The sequence below is a fragment of the Bos indicus genome, chromosome 22, assembly GCF_029378745.1.
Source record: "Bos indicus isolate NIAB-ARS_2022 breed Sahiwal x Tharparkar chromosome 22, NIAB-ARS_B.indTharparkar_mat_pri_1.0, whole genome shotgun sequence".
NCBI classification, from domain to species: Eukaryota; Metazoa; Chordata; class Mammalia; order Artiodactyla; family Bovidae; genus Bos; species Bos indicus.
Window position 1 is genome coordinate 48,678,292 of NC_091781.1, and position 20,414 is coordinate 48,698,705.

Consider the following 20,414-nt stretch of genomic DNA (forward strand, 5'->3'; position numbering starts at 1 on the left):
TCCCTCTATTCTTGGCTGAGTTGTGATGAGAAGGGATCTCGGGACTGTGGCTAAAGAGCTTTTTCTTCTTGGAAGCCTGTAGACGCAGGACTGCAGCCCGTGCCCTGGGCTGAGAATGGACAGGAGACGCCACGTTCTGCCCTGTGGCGTGCTGCGTGGTGGAGGAAGGTTGGAAGGTTTCAAGCAGATGAATGCCTCCAGAGGGGCTTTTGGGGGTCCCCACATGCTGTCTGTGGCAGGGGCTTGTACTGGCATTGTCGGGGGACTATATTGAGCTCTGTTTCCTACTCCAGCCCTGGTCACCTCGCCCTCTCTCACTCATTCTCATGGTTCTCACTCCCTCCTGTGTTTTCTGCTCAGTCCCTGAGGCTATTGACCACTGTGTCTTGGCTGACCTTGGATTTGGCACCTGCTCTCCAAGTCCCAGCCACTATAGCTGACTTCTGCCTCAACCACAGAAGCATCCTAAAATCGTTTTTCATAGCAAGGATGCATTTATTCTGATAACAATCTTACTCTTGCCCTCCTCCAAACATCTGAGAGCCTGTTGTGTAATTAGGAAGGAAGGTTGTACTGGGTGGGGCAGGAGGTTAAGAAGGCCAAATTCTAGGTAATTCAGTAAAACTAGAAAACCACTTCCTGAGTTCTCTGAGCTGGCTGCCCTCCAGTTCAGAGAACCTTGAGGTCTCGGGCCAAGGGCTTTTCTCCACTCAGTTCAGGCGGGAAGATGCGGACTCCTCTGTGAGATCGCACGAGGTGTTACCCATCAAGCAGGCACTTGAAACCGTGCCTAGCACATGGCGAGTGCTCACCAAGCTCTATTTTTAAAATTTGTTTTCCTTTTTTCTATTTTTAGAATGATCCTTTTCCTTCTTCTGTATGACAGAACTAGACAAGCCCCCTGCCCCTGCTGTGGTGAGAGACAGCAGGCCAGGGCGTGAGGCGCTTCTGACCAGGTCATCTTCGAGGCTGACTCTGCTCCCAGGCTGTCCCTGTGAGGGCTGATGCGGCTTCCAGACTCTTGCAGGTGTCATTTATACATCCTGATGAGTAGCCTGAGTCCTCTCTGCTCCCACACATGAGAGCAAATCTATGAGCTGGGAGGAAGCAGCCCTCCTTTCCCCCTCGCCCCCGCAATTCCTTGGGGCACAGTGCCCAGGACCCCCCGAACCTCAGCCCTCCTCTTCTGTCCCCAGGAAGAGGAGGCCAGGTTAGCCGAGGCTATCTGTCCAAGGCCTCAGCCTTCACTCAGGGTGGTCCATTTCTTCTTCTTCGTTCCTTTGGTCCATGGAGCCCCTGACACCCCCTGTACCCCTACTTCAGTTCCCACATATTTTGTTTGCAGACTGGGCTTGACTTAAGGGTCCTTGGGCCCTGATTCCTGGCCCAGAGAGCCCTGGCACTGGATCTTGTCCCATGCTGAGGATCTGGGAGTCCTTGGTGGTGGTTGCTCAAGATCTGGGTTCTTTCGCAGGGCCCTGGCCTGAGGAGTCATCAGATCAAGGTAGGGAAGGGGCCCGTCTCCACCTGTCTCATAGATTTGCATTCTTGCTCAGGAACTTGGGAGACTTGGGTCTCTTGGTGAGAACACACATTTGTGGCTAGCATTCACTTTTCATAGTGAGGAGAAGTATGGATCTGTAGATGGGGCATTGTGAGTAATTAGAGCAGATGTGAACCACAAGTTTACATGTCTTAGAGAAGAGCCTCTCCTTTCTCTACTTGAGGCCAATTCTGGCTCAGAATTTTCCAAGCTATTAAAGGGGGTTCTTGGCAGCAGATCCTCAAGCAGTTGTCTAAGGCCATGCCACCCTGAAAGTGCCCGATCTCGTCTGATCCTCAAGCAATCAGAGTGCCAGGCACATGGGCATGGAGAGCCTGGTGAGAGACACAGGAAAGCAGACCCTCCCCAACCCTCCCAGCACCTTCTTGCCTGGTTTGGCCATTGTTGGGCCTGGCAGGGTCTGGACTTTGGGGGTAGACTTGGAAACAGTGGGGACTTTGTTTTCATGTTTCCTGGGACTTAGTGGAGAGGCCATCTCTGTGTGACTCCTGTGGCATAATTTGTTCCTACCCCTGGTGCTGCACAGAGGAGAAACCTGAGCCTTAAGGTCGCCTGCTGGTGAGCAGCCCAGGCCCGGATGAAGCCTGTGTCCCTAGGTCTCAGCCTTTCTGTTAGGAAAATTGAGAGACTCTTAATTGGAAACAAGCAAGAGGTAATCTCCCCATTTCTTAAAGGGGCAAAAACATCCTGTCTTCCTCAGCCTCCGAGCCAGATAGCCAAGCCCTGCACAGGACAGACTGGTGACTCAGAAACACAGCCCTTTGTCACCCGTGTGTGTGTATGTTCTTGTGTCGACCCCTGGCAGTTCCCCTCGGGGCCTCTGGTGTCTGCATGCCCATCACCCTAGGTGAAAGTTGACTTCCCACTGCCCATCCCTGTTATCACCCACTCTAAGACCCCAAGGTTCCTCTCCTCAGAGGCATCTCCAGATCATCTGGGATGGGCTGGGCATCATATAGGACAACCAGAAACCTGGCTGGCCAGGGGCTTCCTGGGGTGAGTAAAGCACTCTTACTAGGATGGCTGCTGGGGAAAGATTCTTGGGCAGCCCTACTGGGGAGGGGGGTAATGCTGGAAACTTCTGGCTCTGGGAGTCCCTTTAAGAGCTTGGCCGGCAGTACTGCCCCTGTGTCCTGTCCCCAGCCAAGGCTGAGGCCTGGCCGGATGTGACACGTCTCTTCTGTGACCTCAGGCAGGTCATCTGGATTCTCTGTATCCTGATTTCTCCCCACCAGCCTACAGTACTCCTTTGGGCATTTTCCATTTTGCGAGCTCACTCTGCAGAAGACCATCCGGTGGGGGTGGCAGTGGGGCGGGGCAGCTGCAGCAGCCTTTGCTGACTCTGGTGACAGTGGCCCTCAGACGAGATGCCTCACTCCACACTGGGATTGCATGTTCCCCCACCTTTACCTGAGTGGAAGTCCTAGAAAGTGCTCCAGGTTTCTTAGTTTCCTTGAGAAGCCAGAGGATCCTAGAAATAAAGAAGCTCAGTGTTTGTTCTTTTTCCAGTAGTCATGTCTAGCTCTTTGCGACTCCACGGAGTGTAGCCCACCAGGTTCCTCTGTCTATGGAATTTTCTAGGCAACAATACTGGAGTGGGTTTCCATTCCCTTCTCCAGGGGATCCTCCTGACCCAGAGATCGACCCAGCTCTCCCACACTACAGATTTCTTTACCATCTGAGCCACCAGGGAAGCCCCCAAACTATAATTATTAACTTATTTTGGGGTGCACTGGGTCTTTGCTGTTCCCCGGGCTTTTCTCTGGTTTTGGTGAGCGGGGGCTACTCTCTGTTCTTTTCATTGTGATGGCTTCTCTGGTTGTGGAGCACAGGCTCTAGGTGCACGGGCTCGCAGCACGCAGGCTCAGTAGTTGTGTCTCATGGGCTTTAAGTTGCTCCGTGGCACGTGGAATCTTCCTGGACGAGGAATCAAACCCATGACTCCTGAAATGGCAGGTGGATTCTGATCCATTGTACCACCAGGGAAGTCCCCAAGCTACAATTTTTGAAGAAAGTTTCCTGCTTTGGACAGTGGCTTATGGGTACCATGACTGTGCACTGTCTAGGAGCAGCAGAGATTCTGATACACGTAGCAGAGGGCTCCCTGAGGCCAGCACCCTTCCCTCTGGCCCGCTATGTCCAGTTCTGGGAAGCAGGCAGGATCCCCTCTCCTTTTCCTTCCAGAGGCTGCGAGTGACTGCCTGGGAGGTGGGGCAGGGCTGCCACCAGGCACACGTTAAATAATTACTATGTTTCCCAGGAGGGGCAGGTTGCTTTTCACAAGCAGGAGAAGGATTTTGTGGAAGTGCATTGGGAGAAGTTACTGGGCTTCCTGGCCGTGTAGTGAGGAGACAAGCCTTTTAACATATGACATTTACTGCAGCAAGCCTCTTGTGGTGGTTCTCAAACTTTGGTGTGTATCCGAATTTCCCTGAGGGCTTGTTAAAATTCACCTTGTCCCCTCCCCAGAGTGTCTGATTCAGTAAGGGAATTTGCATTTCTAACAAATTTCTGATGCTGCTGGAAACCAATAGATTGAGACCCTGGCATTCTGGGCAGGGAGACGGCTGGAAGGAGAGAGCCTTTGTCCATCTTAGGAAGTTTCTACAACTTGGGAGAGGCGCCTGGAGAATTGGTGCCCCTTCAGCCCAATTTGGAAAGAGGTGTGGTTGGTTCTGATCTTTGTGCCGTGTTAGAAGTCCCACTGTTGCCCTGTGGTCTCTTTAGACCTAAAGGCACTCTTTAAACCTGCTGGGCTGTTGACAACTGAGCAGGCAGAGGTGTGGTTTTCTTACAGTCAGTTAGAGGGAGGGTGGGACTCCAGGCAGCCCTCTGAGCTTCTGCTGAGCCCGCATCCTCTGTGGGCTCCTGTCCTGGTCCCTAGTGCCGCTGCGTCAGTCCATCATCAGTGCTTGAACCCACGTTCTCCACGCCACCTGCCTCCTGCAATGTCCTCAGTGTTCACCTCTTACCCTGCAGATGGGGGTGCCTAGGTCGCCTCCGGTCCTCCAGGGCCTGCAGGGCCTTTAAGGAAGTTGGTGGGTGAGTCTCTGGTGGGCCACCTGAGCTTGAGATGGCCTGGGTGCTTGTGGCCCAACATTTAAACCCCCAGGTGGAGGTCTTCTTTGTAGAGCCTTTTGGGAAAGTGCCTCCAGATAGCAAGAGCAACAACAAGCCCTGAGATGGCCCTGACAGCTGTGACATCCAGAGGATGGTGGGATGGGCAGAAACTGAACTCCCTTCTCCAGCTGCCGTTTCAAGGGGATGATGGTAGTTTCCTGCCACTGAAAAATTCCCATCCATTTTATAAGGTCCCTATCCAGAGGAGAAAGGCATAATTCCTAGGAAGGAAGGCCTATTAATGACTAAACCAACCAGGGGTGTAGTCTCCGAAATCCAGGGCAAGGCGCATTAACACAGTCACAGTGCCATGAAGGTGGGTGAACTTGACTCTGGAATCCAGACAAAGCCTGGATGCCCTTGTGTCCCTCTCTGAGTGTGTCGGAATACACCTGGTGCAGGAACCTGGGCATGCACTCACACCTTTAGAGAGCTCTCTTACCTCTTTCAAGGGTCTCAGAGCTATTTTGGGTTTCCTTTCCCCCGGCAGCCAAAGCATGGGTTTAAGGTCAGTGGAGATTGCACAGTTGCATGTGCATCTAAGTCGCTTCAGCTGTTTCCAGCTCTTTGTGACCCTATAGACTGTAGCCCGCCAGGCCCCTCTGTCCATGGGATTCTCCAGGCAAGAATACAGGAGTGGGTTGCCATGCCCTCCTCCAAGTGATCTTCCCGATGCAGGGATGGAACCTGCGTCTCTTGCGTCTCCTGTATTGGCACGCAGGTTCTTTAGCACTAGCGCCACCTGGGAAGCCCCCACAGTTGCACATGTGAGCCCAAATCACAGGACAGTGGGTTCCTGACATTGTGGCACTTTACTTTGAGGTTAAAAGGTCCTGGGCACGCACAGGTCACATGCCTTGGGTGTTTTTATTTCACCTGTGGGGCCACTGCTGTGATGCTACCATTTTGGTGACAGCACTGATAAGCATCCACAACCTGGTTAGGCGATGCTGACCAGTCTCCTCTCCACAGAAAGCCCGCAGAGGCCATGCACACAAAGCAGGAGGGTGGGCAAGAACTGAGGCTGTTGGCATCTAGAGCCTGCCTGCCTTCGTTCCCCCTTCCCCCCTTTCTTCCTTTTTCCATGGAGCTTTCAAACTCAGAAACCTGAAAATGGAAGAAATGAGCCACAAGTGGAAATAGACTCAGTTGCTGCCATCTGACTGTGGTTCTTCGGCCCCACCCTCTGTTCCCCAGCAGAGCTGCGTTCATCCTTTCAGTCTCTTTCCAGATGGCACCTCCTCCATGCAGCCTTCCCAGAAGGAAGGCTGCGAACTCTTCCTGCTCTGCCCACCCAGAGCATTGCTTACTAGAGCAGCCCCTCTCTGCTGCAGTCAGTTATTTGCAGGCCTAACTTTTTCCTCTGTATCCACGTGGTGCTCAGCATGCCTCTGAAACAGGAAATCTGAGTTCAGTGGACACATGCCTGCTGTCTGTGGGCAGCATGGGTGGAGTGTGTGAGGCTGGAGGCAGGCTCTGGCTCTGGGCTTTTGGCACGTTTGATGGTCCCAGGCTAAAGGAAGGAAACCACTTGCTGGCCTGGTTTGTCAGCCTAGGGTTAGGTGGCATGGGGTGGTGTGGGTCGTGGAGGGTGGGAGAATCCACATGTTTGGACTAGAAGTTTTAGTTTTCCTTTTCATTTCATTCCTTTTCATTTTCAATGGAAAAAAGCCCTTTGCAGCTTATATTTTCCAGATTGGATGGCAGCATGGCCCATGTGGTATAAGGGTGTTGAATAATGCTTGTGTTTATGTTCTCATTGGTTACCATGGAAAAAAATCAGAATAGATGGTTTCCATGGAGATTATCTTAAAATTAGTTTCTTTGAAGTTCTGGACACTGCTGCAGGGTTCACTGAATGCTGTTGGTGCAGTTGGGGCTTTCTCTGTGGCAGTGCCAAAGGCTATCCTGGATGTTTGTAGATTTAGCCAAATTTGCCTCCTGTGCTTCAAAGTGTCAGGACACCAGAGTGGGAGTGATCTTGTACCTCAGCTTCCTCCTGGGGTCCCATTTGCTTGGCTTCGGCTCCACAACTCATTCCTGTCACTTGGAAGCTTTTTTTTTTTAACCTCCAGGAAAAAAAAAAAAACCTTTTGGGAAATTATTAAGCTAGCACAAAAAGTAGAATATAATATAATGAACCCCCCATGTACCTGTTACCTCACTCCAGCGTTTTGCCAACCTTATTTTTTGTCTCCTCCCACAGTTTTTAAAAGAATTGAAATATTTTTGTTTAATCCAGCTATTTTACCCTAAATAAAGACTTCTTTTTGGTTAAATAACTGAAGCTCTCTTACCACATCCAACAAAATGAATAATTCCTTAATATTAGGTGCCTAGTGTATATTCTCATTTTTCTTCATTGCATCAAGAACGTTGTTTTGTCCTGTTTGTTCAAAGAAGGATGTAGGAGTCTTTGAGAAACCCCAAGTCTCCCCTCCCAGCGTGGTCCTGGGACGTGGAGAAGCTCAGTGCTCCTAGCTCAGAGCGGCAGGTGGGCCAGGCCAGGCTGGCCTCGAGGCTCCACTCCACTATCCTCACAGAGAGTTGTGTGCTCTGAGCTCCGAAGCCCTTGTCCACCCCCACAGATGCATCAGCGCAGGTGGGCCCGCCACCGCCAGCTGTCCTAGGGCAGGCGTCCACTGGGGTGCGCTGTCCCCCTTCGCAGCCTGCAGGGGGAGGGAGGTGGGAGAGGTGCTGTAACCTTGATTCACAACAGCTGTGTGCAATTTCATTTTCCAGGAGAGGGGGGCTGTGAAACCCCAGGTTGGGAGGAGGCCGCCTCCCTCGGCTCCTCCCTAGGCAGCACCCAGGTGAAGGCTTTGGCTCATTGGAGGCCCACAGCCTCTGCTGGGCAGTCTGGGCCAGTCCTGGCTATCTGTCTCACAGGCTTTGCTCACGTCCTGAGAAGCTGCACAAAATATGAATTACCGAATGGTGGGAGTGGTGCCTGGGGATGATCGGTGTCTCTAACTCTCTCTCCATTGAACCAAGTGCAAGGAGAGTTTAAAATAGCCAGCCTTTGTTCCTGAGGTTTTAAACATTCAACTCCAGTAGTTACAATGAGCTGTCTTCAAGTGGATCTATAAATAAACTGCTACTGTTCCTCTTTGTCACCGAGAGCTTCCGCGTCTTCCAGAGACGTCGGCTCTGCTGCTCATCTTCATTAGATGCCTCTCATCTGCCGGGCAGCTGCAGCCATCAGCAAGCTGGGCTGACACACACAGTGTGTAATGACAGCCACACGTTCATTTTTAAAAAGCCACAGTCCCCCTTGACTGACTGCACAGGGAAAGATGTAGCTTTGCATTGGAGAAACCTGGCAGTGGGGTCAGCATCACCATTGATCGAGGTCAGTGTCACTCATACAGAAGACCTGTCCACATGAGCCCTGTGATGTCATACACGTGACTTTTGTGGTGCTCTTGTCAAAAGTGCATAACCTCACTCCAGCTGAGGGAAACTGAGGGATGTTTGACAATGTAACTGACCAGTAATCTTTCTAAACTGTCGCTGTCATGAAAAAGAAGGGAAAGCTGAGGAGCTGGACAGATTGCAGGAGACTGAGGAGGAAAAACTAAATGTGGTGCGAGATCCTGGATAGGATTCCGGAACACCAGGATTCAAGGATGTTAATAGGTAAACTGGTGAAGCCTGAGTGGAGCCCTTCCTTGGTTTGGATAATGGAATTGTCCCCGTGTTCATTTCCTGGTGTGACCATTGTACTAATGATTATATAAGATGTTAACACTGGGGGAGGGATATATGGAAATTTTCTGTACTATTTTTTGCAACTTTTCTCTAAGTCTAAAATTAGATCAGAGCAGTTTAAAAAACAAAAACTGCCCTTGATGCTTGAACTTTATCGGAAGCCTTGATTTCCCGCCCAGGGTGTCTCGGTTCAGGTGTTTGTGGTGTGGAGAGCAGGTTTTTCAGTCTCACGGTAGGAGGTAGCAACCCTAGGGACTCAGCACCCAGCCTGAGGTGCACTGAGCAAAAAACTGGCCCTACAGGAAGCAGGTCGTGTTCAGAGAGCACTCCTGCAAAGGTGTCGGTCACCCCCTGGGCACCGCACAGGGGCGTAGTCTGCTTCTTGATGTTGGTTCTCAGAATGCTCCAGAGGTGCGCCTGCTCCAGGAACTCCGGGCAGACTGGCAGCAGATGCTCCACTCAGCGTCCTCCTGACACTTCCCTGGGCTGCATGGAGGATCCACTGCCTGCCCCGCCCTCTTCCTTCTCATTTGTGTCCCTGACCCTGGGCTCTGCCTTGCTGCCTACCAGTGTGGGATTCTGGCTGTACCAGGTGTGATGACCTGGGGGTTTCCGGTCCTAAAGGCCTCCTCCACCCTTGGAACCAGAAGAGGGCCAGGATCTCCCCTGCGCACAGGAATGTTCTCCCTTCATGATGGTCTGCTTGCTTCCTGGCTGCTGCCACCAGTTTGCAATCACTTAGCCTCTCTCTCCCTGTTTCATCCTCGCTCCCTTCTCCCCACAGCTTCTCTCATGGGTCATTTCAGTAGGACAGTACTACTTTTTGCTCCTGGAGGCGTATCTGGACATTGGAATGCCTTTCCATTTCCTGTGTATAACCAAGGCCCTCCTTTCATACCTTTGAAACATTTGGCTTCATAAACCAGCCCTCTTGTGTAGGGGGAGATACTTGGAAACCCTCGGACAGCACGGCTGGGGAGTCAGCAGGAGATGTCTGGCTTTGAGCCCAGGAATGGCTGACATAGCTGGGGGTGGGGGCCTCAGTTTGGCTTTGGGCCTGACTGAGAAGAAGAGGGTTCCCTGGTTGTACATTTAACATGTACATGGGCCTCCCACATGCCAGGGAGGCCCATGACCCATGCAGGTGTAATAGGAGGACTGAGGCAGCATGGTCTTTGCCTCAGAGGGTGCCTCAGGAGGGGACTGTGAGGTGTGAAAGTGGGCCAAGCTGCCTGCTGTCCTGCCATTTGGACAGCACCGGTTCTGAGTGAGAAGGTGTGGGTCAGGCATGTGGATCCCTCGTCCTCCATGTTAGACCAATCCTGCGACCTCTTCACAGGTCACAGATTCTTAGTTCAGAGGACTCCTTGTCTGCTTCCCATTGGTGGGAGCCTGGGGTCACAAGGTGGCTCTTACACTGAATTGGGATCTGTCATTTTGAAGAGTCTGATTAGGTTCAGAAGATGTCATCCAGCCCCTTGTTGCTGGGCCTCTTGGCTCACTCAGTGCACAGAAGACCCAGGGCCTCACCCTCTTGGGAGTCTGGTGTGGAGAACTCACAGTGGCACCCTGCATGCTCGTACTCAACACAGAAGCCAACAGCGGCAACCAAACCCAGTGCTCGTACTTGGGCTGGCTTGAAAGAACATTGGCAAGACTGCAGAACAATTAGATGATTTTAAGAAGCCAGAATTCCTCTTGGGTTCAGGACTATGTTTAGAACCAGAAGTTTCCTTTCTTGTTGGACTCCGGGCCGGAACCCTAAATTATAGGGCAGACAAGACGGTAGTAGATCTAGTCCACAAATATGTGTGGGGAGCACAGTACCAGCTTTCTTTTGAGCTTTGACTTGAGAAAACAGCTGAGCCTATTTCCACTGGAGAAGCTGGAGCTGAGGGGAGCCCGAGTGAGCTCGGCTCTGTCCCCTGCTCCCCTTGCCAAGTCCAGGTTTAGCAGACAGGGAGACAGGCAGACTGGATGACTGTTAGCTTTCTGTGAGGCCAAGTGTCAAAGCCAAAGGCCTGAGGTGAAAACCAAGAAACGTCTGTGTGTGTGAGTCTGTACCCTTGCTTAACAGACTATGTGATGAGCAGTTGGATGAGAGATTAGGTTGAAGAGATTTAACCATGGTGTGTGTGTCTGTCCATTTCTTCCAGCTTTGAACTCAGGGTCTGTACTAGGAGGGTAGCAGTGAGCCCACCCAGGTCACTCCCATCTCCCCTCTCTAGTCAGACCCAAGCCTTGGGCAGTAGTTTCTGGATACTTTGGTCTATTACAGAGTTTCTGTTTCTGGAGCAACTTGGGCAGAGGACAAGGTCCAGTGTTAGAGATTAGAAGAAAAGGAGAAATTTCAGTCTTGAGCAAGTGTTAATAATTAACCACCTCACCCAACCAGAGGGGGGCATTCTGTCAAGTCAGCTTGTGACATCTTTGTGGTAAAACTCCAGCCACTCCTGGCTTCCAGCCAGCTGTATGCAGACCTCGCTTGCTCGTGACTGGCAAGCTGTGTATGGACCCCTGAGTGGCTGAGGCCAAAGTTCATAGACTGGGTGGCTGCTGCTTAGGAAACCCTGCCTGGGACATCTGCTAACAACCAAGAAGTCACTGAAATGTGACTCTTACCTCTGCATTTGGAAACCATCACCCCCAGACCAGTGGTGGCCCTCACAGACCTCACCTGTGGTCTTCAGCCTTAGGTTTCACCCATTGCTAATGTCCCCTGGCCAGGCAGTGGTTTTCACCTTGAGAGCAGAGTGCAGCGATGGGTAGTGTCACGTGCAGTGTCATGTGATGGGCTGGTTGGGGTCCTAAGGACATTTCAGTTGTAACTGCATCTTTTTAGGTCAGCCTTATTAATATACAAATAGTAACATTCACCATTTTTAAAAGTGAACCCTTCTGTGAGTTTCAGTAGTTATGTAATCACTACCATGATCACGTTATAGAATATTTCCATCATCTCCCAAATTTCCTTGTGCTTCTTTGTCGTCAATCCTGTCCATCCACCTCCAGCCCCAGGCAACTACTAATCTGCTTTCTCCATTTTTCAGAATTTGATATAAATGAAATCATACAGATATATACTCCTTTTACTCTGGTTTCTTTCGAGCTGATTATTTTGACAGTCACCCATGTTGTTACATTTATCAATAGTCATTTCTTCTTCTTCTTTTTTTTTTGTATTTATTTATTTGGCTGCACTGGGACTTAGTTATGGCAAATAGGATCTAGTTCCCTGACCAGGGATTGAACCTGGGCCCCCTGCATTGGGGGCACAGAGTCTTAACCATTGGACCACCAGGGAAGTCTCTTCCTTGCCTTTTTGAGTGTCTCATAATTTTTTATTGAATGCCAGTCAACATGTTGAGGATGGCAGAGGCTGAGGTAAATAGTCTTACCAGGAGTTAAGCTTAGTTTAGCATTACCTTGCACTTAGGGTGAGGTCTGGGTGTTGGAGGATTTTTCTCAATGTTCCTGCTCCACCCCCAGCTTTCAGTCTAGCCTGGGGGCCTGCCCCTCAGAGAGTATCTGTGTCCATGGTCTTGTCCCACCCCTGGCAGTAAGCTGTTACTGCTTGTAACCTGTTGCTCGCTAGCTTTGTTGGAGGGATTCTCTGTGTCCTGGGCCAGCTTCAGGCTTAGGCTCTGTGTTCCTGGGTCTCAGGAGTAGGGCATTCTCAGCAGTGCTGCCCCTCCCTCAGCCTTTGAAGACCTCGGTGATCTCTCAGGATGGTTTCCTGCCTTTCCCACAGGAATAAAGGGTTTTCTCTCTTTTTGCTCTTCTCATAGCTTAAGAGTTGTGTTCCACAGATGACAAGGATCTTGGTGGGGCTTCGTGCCTTTTCTGTGACTACTCCCTTCCTCCAGGCCTATACCCTCAAGGATGGTCTTCTTCTATCCCTGCATCCCACCCTCCCCACCCCATCTTTCTAATGAATGCCCAGTGGAGGTCTGTGGAGAAGACCATTCAGTTCAATTAGTCAGTTCAGTCACTCAGTCTTGTCTGATTCTTTGCGACCTCATGGACTGCAGCACGCCAGGCTTCCCTGTCCATCACCAACTCCCGGAGCTTGTTCAGACTCATGTCCATCAAGTCAGTAATGCCGTCCAACCATCTCATCCTCTGTCATCCTGTTCTCTTACCTTCAGTCTTTCCCAGCATCAGGGTCTTTTCCAATGAGTCAGCTCTTTGCATCAGGTGGCCAAAGTATTGGAGTTTCAGCTTCAGCATCAGTCCTTCCAATGAATATTCAGGACTGATTTCCTTTAGGATGGACTGGTTGGATTTCTTGCAGTCCAAGGGACTCTCCAGTCTTCTCCAACACCACAGTTCAAAAGCGTCAGTTCTCCGGCGCTCAGCTTTCTTTATAGTCCAACTCACATCCATACATGACTACTGGAAAAACCATAGCTTTGACCAGACAGACCTTTATTGGCAAAGTAATATCTTTGCTTTTTAATATACTCTCTAGGTTGGTCATAGCTTTTCTTCCAAGGAGAAAGTATCTTTCAATTTCATGGCTGCAGTCACCATCTGCAGTGATTTTGGAGCCCCAGAAAATTAAGTCTCTCACTGTTTCCATTGTTTCCCCATCTATTTGCCACAAATTGATGGGACCAGATGCTATGATCTTAGTTTTCTGAATGTTGAGTTTAAAGCCAGCTTTTTCAGTCTCCTCTTTGACTTTCATCAGGAGGCTCTTTAGTTCATCTTCACTTTTTGTCATCTGTATATCTGAGGTTATTGATATTTCTTCCGGCAATCTTGATTCCAGCTTGTGCTTCATCCAGCCCGGCATTTCACATGATGTACTCTGCATATAAGTTAAGTAAACAGGGTGACAATATATGGCCTTGATATACTCCTTTCCCATTTTGGAAGGCCCTCTGAGCAGGTGCAAACCGCCCTTGCTCCTGTGGGCTCTTCCCTCCACCCTGGCCTCACTCACCTTGTTAACATGGTGACTTAACATGCTGTTAACTCATGCGGCTGTTAACATGCTCTTCTCGCCACTTATACGGCACTCCGTGTCCCGCTTTCCCAGGCTTTGCCGGAGTGACTGATACTCACTTCCTGTTTTCCTTGGAAGAGTCTGCCTCTACTTACATTCCAGGCTAGTTGTTTGCTCTGTGATCGGATTTAAGATAAGTTAACTGTCAGTTGTGAAAGTTGGACTATAAAGAAAGCTGAGAGCCAAAGAATTGATGCTCTTGAACTGTGGTGTTGGAGAAGACTCTTGAGAGTCCCTTGGACTGCAAGGAGATCCAAGGAGATCAGTCCTGAATATTCATTGGAAGGACATGCTGAAGCTGAAACTCCAATACTTTGGCCACCGGATGCAAAGAACTGACTCATTGGAAAAGACCCTGATGCTGGGAAAGATTGAAGGCAGGATGAGAAGGGGATGATAGAGGATGAGATGGTTGGATGGCATCACCGGCTCGAAGGAGATGAGTTTGAGCAAGCTTTGGGAGTTGGTGATGGACAGGGAGACCTGGCCTGCTGCGACCATGGGGTCGCAAAGAGTCAGACACCACTGAGTGACTGAACTGAACTGTCAGTCATGTCCAACTCTTTGCAACCCCATGAATTTAGCCCACCAGGCTCTTCTGTCCATGGAATTGTGCAGGTAAGAATACTGGAGTGGGTTGCCATTCCCTTCTCCAGGGATAAGTTAAGATCCTTTTAGATTGTTTGTCTTTTTCTTGTTAGGATGGGATTATCTTGGGCGGGAGCTCATTATCCTTGTCTGCTTCTTGATAATGATGAAAAAGTGAGACCAGAGTAGTCAATGCAGAGAACAGTCAAGAAGTTACCCCTGATGGCTTGACTTCTTGTCCAGGACGGACCTGCAAGCCCTGCACTTACTTTGTTTTATAATGAAGATATATGGGTTGGTTACCCGTGTATTTGAGTGGCTGAGAGCAACCACAGATATTATGCGTTTCCTACTGTGTGTAGGGCTGAGCTCCTGGTAGCATATGACAGGCTGGCAGCAACAGAAACTGAGGCAAGCAGGTTAGCTTACTGTGAGAGCCCAGGATCCTGCACCGGGGTGGGGACACCCACAGGTCCCAAGTGAGATTTCCACAAAGTTAGATTGATTCATATATTTGAGGATGAGATGGTTAAATAGCATCATTGATACCATGGACATGAGTTTGTGCAAACTCTGGGAAATAGTGGAGTACAGGGAAGTCTGGCATGCTGCAGTCCATGGGGTCGCAAAGAGTCGGACACGACTTAGCCACTGAACAACAGCAGAATTCTGAGTTTCACCTTTTTTTTCTTGTAATGTTAAGATGTTTTTGTTTGGTAAGAGTGAAAGTTGTTGACTTGGTGCAGCTCCCTACATTTGTATGTGTAGGACTAAGGCTGTTACAATTTTTGCTTGTGATAGACCTAGCTGAGGACCACCGGGCAGGGCCCCTAATACCCTTTGATGTTGAACAGACAACCCCTTACACACTATTCTTGATGTCCCGTCACTGTCATTACCCACAGCCTGTCACGTGCGCCTCTTCCTACTCTTGCCCATCATCTTCTTATCTCTGCTTTATCACTTACTTGCCAAGCTCTTGGGGAATGCCACATCTGCAAAGTGCTCGAGTGCAGGTGAGCAGCTATGTGGGGCGGAACTGCTGGCCCTTTGCCTTGCGGGGAGGTGTCATTCCACAGGAATGTCATCATGGTGGGCTTGGCTCTTTGAGGTGTCGTCGAGTGTGTGTGGAGGGCCTGGCGGCTCTGTGTTCAGCTCTGCCATGCAAGCATTCCAAGGCAGGTAGGGCTGGGGAATGACGCAAAAAATATTAGAGCCGGGAGCTGGGAGCCTCCATGAGGATGGAAGAGAGGCACTGGGTGTGTGGAAGCAAATCCACAGGCGATGTCCCCTGTCAGAGGCTGCTTCCTGTCAGGAACTGCCTGTACTTTGAGTTCAGATCCCAGCTGTCATTTCCTGTATTAGAATAAGTTATTTAACCTCCCTGATTTGCTTCCCCATCTGAAAATTAAGGCCAGTGATGCCTGCTGTGAAGGGTCATTGTAGGGATTAAATTAAGTGACATCTAAAATGCTGGCTCGTGGGTGACAAGTACACCGCAGCGGTGTCCGTCTTTATGTGCCAGACGGCAGTGTGTTAAGCGCCATGATGTCTGTAGTCCTGGTGAAAGTAAAAGCAAGAGCAAATGGCGTGGCTGGAGGAATAGCCCAGGGCAGGCAGAACCCTGGACTTGTGACAAGGCTGGAGGCTGGGTACCTTCTGACAGTTACTTCCTGTCTGAGCTCAGGTTCCTGCAGCCTCTCTCCCCGAGGCCGCTGTCCTGTTTGGGGCACGTAGCTACTGTCCTCAGTCTTCCTTTGGAGTGGCTTGGTTTGGGCTCAGAAGGAGGGTTCCTGTTGCTGAAATCAGTGGCACTCATCCCCACCCCTGCCTCCAGAGGCTTGGCTTGGCACTGTCCGTCTCTGAGCCATTTTGCAGAAACACTCAGAATTTCCATCCTGTCCTTCCCAGGCAGCAGGTAGCACCCGACTGGTCACTCCTTGAGGACACTGGTTGTCAGGACAGAGGGCTGCCAGGTTCCCATCCTTTCCTGAGGGAGCCAGGGGGACTCAGTGACAGGAAGAAGAGCGTGTGTGTCTGGAAGGGGCTTCTTTGGAAGTTGTGGGCATAGGCTCCTCCCTGTGGATGATTCGTAGATAAGCGTTCCTCACAGTCCAGCCCTTGGAAGTGCAGGCCCAGTTTTCACCCCCATTTTACAGATGAGGAAGTGGAGGCCCTAAGAGGGACTAAAACTCTTGCCTAGGGCCACCTAGCCTGTCAGGGGTAGAGCTCAGATGTTGGCCAGGGGCTATCTGAGTCCCTGCTCTTCCCTGCTGCACTCTGCTCTGTCTCCCAACAGAACTGCCTGGGTCTGGGGGCCGCTGTGGTGAAGGTCAGTCAAGGCTTCTGAAGCATTTCCCTTTGGGATGGATGGGCTTTGAGAGCTGAAAACCCCCAGGCCCCATGGGCCAAGGTCTTAACAATGGCCACAGCAGATAGCAGGCGTGTGGATGTGGCGCTGCCCCTGTTTTCAGTTATGCTCCTCGGGTTTGTGTCTCACATTCAAGTTCTCTTTAAGCACCGGGGCCTCCATTTTTCCAAGTTCAAATTGACATGCACTTGAGAGTGTTAACTAGGAGATTAGAACACTTTCCTAATAAAGGGAAATATGCAGGTAGGGGCCATGTGCTGAGTTGCCCTTCTTTGCTGGTTGGTACTTGTCTTCTGGGCGGATTGTTTTCAAGGATGCTGAAGCCTGCCCAGGGGAGCATGCCCAGGGCAGAGCCACTGGATTTGTCTCGGAGATGGGCCAACTCAGATGAGATGCCAGCTGGCTGCTGATCCTAGGTGAGCTGCAGTCATAGCTGGTATTCTGCAGTGGCCGTGGCTTTGAAGAATGGGGTAGTGCTGGCTGGAGTGCCCTGGGCTCTGTTGTGTTTGGGGAGTTGACAGGCTTTGAGCCCAATGATGTGTCCTGGGTTTAGAGGGGAGAGGAGTGATGAGTGCAGGCAGGAGACAGAGAGAGAGACACGGACACGTGGGTGGGTGGTGGCCGGTCTGGCTTTGATTCTTCCTGCTCATGTGTCTTGTCTCTGGAGATGCAGTGGCTGGAGGAGCAGGGTAGGGGTAGGGCATGTCCAGGTGTGCAGGAGCACAGAGGAGCTTCTGGTTGGGCGTGAGGGGTTGCAGGGTTAGTGGAGGATCAGGATGCTTGGAGCAGGGGAAAGGAAGGGTGGATGAGGGGACCCTGGGAGCTGGGCACAGAGGGCAGAGGTGGGAGCAGCTCTGGGGAGGGAGGCAGGTTAGAGCAGGGTCCCCTGTCAAGGGGCTTTTCTCTCAGAGCCTGTGGAGACCCCTGGAGGACTGATAAAAGCCAAAGAAGGACATGTAACATTTTGAGTATCTGTCAGTCAGATTGTGGTTGAAAACACTGAGTCCCAAGGGTGGCTGCATTTATGGGTTGGGTTTGGGGCTGGCCTCAAAACTGACACTGAGGAGTGTCAGCCTCGCTGAGCATGTCCTTCCCACAGGGAACAAGTCCATAGAGGAATTATATCTTCCTGAGGCATCTGCCACTATGTCCTTGGGAACCATGTGGTTCCCGGCATCCTGCTCTGCTGCGCACATGCACGATGCTTCTGGGGTCTGGAAAAGCCTTTGTGTGTAGAGCAGTGCCTGACTTTGGGGAGACACGCATTGGACTAGATTAGTCCATTTAGGAAATCACTTGTCCAGTGGCGGTGGTGGCAGGGGAGGATGGCTTCTGCACTTGGGGACGGAGGATCTTAGACAGGAGCACCAAGTCCTTCAGGTTCCTGGAGTCTTCTCTGAAGCAGCATGGGGCACCTGTCCTGTGGATGCTGACTCCGCCAGCCATTGGACCAGTACTTTCACATAGAATCTGTCTCCCCAAGGGATCCGCGCCAGGGCAGGGCCGGACCCTTCCCTTAGTTCTGGGCCATCCCATCCCTGGGGTGGGGAGTAGGTGTTGGGCTAACTAGGAGGAAGGGTGACTTCAGGGTCCAGCATAGACTTCAGGGGCCCTGGCCTCTGAGAGGCCTCACACTGAAGGTTACAGGTCTTGTGAAGAGCTGGCAGCCCCTGGCCTCTCTTGAGGACCTCCAAGAGCCCAACCTGACGTCCCTCTCAGGGCCCTGCAGCCTGGACTGACAATTATTTTGATTCCGCTCCTTGCCCTCAGTCTCCACTTGGAAAGGAAGGCCCAGAGGTGGAGTCCCACTCTTGCTCACCAACATTTGGAACTCGTCTTCTCAAGTTTGCTGGTGGTTTTCCCCTTGATCTTTGAGGGGCTCTTCTTTTCCTCAGTGTTCCCTCAAGACTAAAGGGTTCTCTTTCCTTTCATCGTCTTCAGCCAGAAGTGGATCCCCTCGTCCCGCCAGGCAGGGGCAGAAGTCAGGAGTCGATGCAGAGCCACTCCCAGGAGCCCGTGAGCGTGCCCCAGTCGCTGACCAGCACGCTGGAGCACATCGTGGGCCAGTTGGACGTCCTCACCCAGGTAGACTGTGACATGGACTCCCCGCATCATCTGCACTTGGCCTGGCATTTGGGCCATTTGAAGTTGGCCTGACGGTCCTGGGTTTTTAAAAAACATAATTATAGTGTACTTACTCTTCAGCCCAAATGAATGAAATGGCAGTGCCTGCCCTGGGATCCTGTCTCAGAGCCATTCAATCCCTGGCCAAGCCATTGGACCCCAAAATCACCAACACTGAATCCTGCCAGGGAGTGCCCACCCAGTGTTGGCTTGGGCCACAGCAGAGCTTTGAAAGAAACACTGTCCCTTTATTCGACTCTTCACTGGGTGGGCACTCCGGGGACATGCCAAGAACTGTGCACAGAGACTGAAGGCCCCGAGAGCCCAGCTACACTCTGGGTTTGAGCTGGCACTGCTCCTTATCCTCTGAGCAACCTTGGAGATACCCCTGTGGCTCTCCAAGCCCCGTGTGCTTATCTGTCACCAGCCTGCCGTGTTTTATTTGTTTGCTGCAGCAGGTCTTAGTTGCAGCATGCAGGATCTTTAGTTGTGGCATGTGGGATCTAGTTCCCTGACCAGGAATTGAACTCAGGTCCCCTGCATTGGGAAGTGCGGAGTATTAGCCATTGCACCACCAGGGAAGTCCCGAGCCTGCCATATTTGTGGTCAGAATTAAAGGTGATGAGTCTGCAAGCAATGTTTGGCCTGTGCCTACCCCTGGGTAGCTGCTCAATAAATGTTAGCTGTGGTGCTGCACCCTCATCCACAAGACCCATGTGGCCCCACCACCACCAGGCGCATAAATGTACCTGGTTGCTTATGGACAGCAGTCTGTGCAGTGCAGAGATTTCAGTGGAGCAGAATGCCCTGACAAGAGGTGGCAGCCAGCACCGTGGGCATGCCCAGAGGGTCTCTCGTCCTGGAGTAGAGCAGTTCTGCACAGGGAGCAGCAGCATGCCTACAGGCCTGGACCAGGGGTGGAGGTGGGGACCACGAGCACATCCAAGCAGTGAGGGGAGTCCAGCACAGCCAACATGAGGCATGTAGGTGGTGGTGGTGGCTGGGCGACTGCAGAATTTAAAGGTCCTCATCCTCTTGCCGCCTTGGCTTTGGGTGTAGACCCCTCTCCTGTGCCAGCTCAGAGGTAGAGGGAGGGCTCAGGAAGGAGGCAGAGTACCCTTGAATCTCTGATGGAGATGGGGGTGAAGTGGCATGGTGTCTCTTCTGTACCGCTGGCTCCAGGCTAAGTTTGAAGAGCTCCTCCACATGGCATCACGTGGTCCATGTGTCACAGCATCCCAGCTAGTATTGCACACCTTGGACCCACTGCCGGATGGACTTTTGAGGGCAAAGGTCAGGCATCAGTGACTGGGGGGATGGTGAGACTGTGTGCACATCATACTGACATCCCTGAGTGCCCTGAGCCTTGGAAGAGAAGGCCTGTGCTGAGAGGGGGAGAAGCAAAGACTTAGAAAACACCCCCCACCTCAGAGCCGTCAGAAAGCGCCCAGCCTGCCTCGTGTTCTTCACAGCCTCGTCAAGTGAGAGATCAGGGGAGGTGGAATGAATTAGAACTTTATAGGATAAAATTGGAAATCAAGTCTGAGAGGGTGGTTAAAAATAGCCTCATTGCATCCAGAGGAGTATAACACTAAAAACATTTCCTGTCACTGTGTTTTAAAGGCGTACATGGAAGGTTCTGTTATGTGTTAGCAGTCAGGAGTCTGATAGTAACTTCGTAAGAAACTGGCATCCCTGGAAGAAGTGAGCCTCTCTGCCTTGGCCTGCGGCCGGGCTCACACCTTTCAGCCCCTTTACAAGTCCAGACGGCGCTGCACGCCTGACCAAAGGCCAAGCCCATCAGCCAGTCACCCACTGTGCTGGACGGTGTGCGTTCCTGGAAGTGAGAGTGTGGCTTGGGTTCCAAGGTGAAGTCCCCATCGAGGTCTTAAGAGTGCAACCTGTTTTCTAAATGGTGTGTGTTG

General features: G+C 51.4%; 1 protein-coding gene and 1 non-coding gene across 4 annotated transcripts in view; one reads left to right on the forward strand and one right to left on the reverse strand.

Moving 5' to 3' along the window:
• The window catches only part of POC1A (POC1 centriolar protein A), a 100,633-nt gene that overhangs the window by 63,399 nt on the left and 16,820 nt on the right, over nucleotides 1-20,414 (forward strand). For 2 of the 3 annotated variants that reach the window (XM_019984992.2, XM_019984987.2), the window contains exon 10: nucleotides 18,307-18,450. The exons of the other annotated variant lie outside the window; for it this stretch is intronic. In XM_019984992.2, the coding sequence (XP_019840551.2) occupies nucleotides 18,307-18,450 (144 nt within the window). The remainder of the gene's footprint in view (nucleotides 1-18,306; nucleotides 18,451-20,414) is intronic. 3 annotated transcript variants of the gene reach the window in all.
• TRNAG-CCC (transfer RNA glycine (anticodon CCC)) lies at nucleotides 11,627-11,699 on the reverse strand. Its single transcript has one exon. It is a non-coding gene; the product is annotated as a tRNA-Gly (tRNA).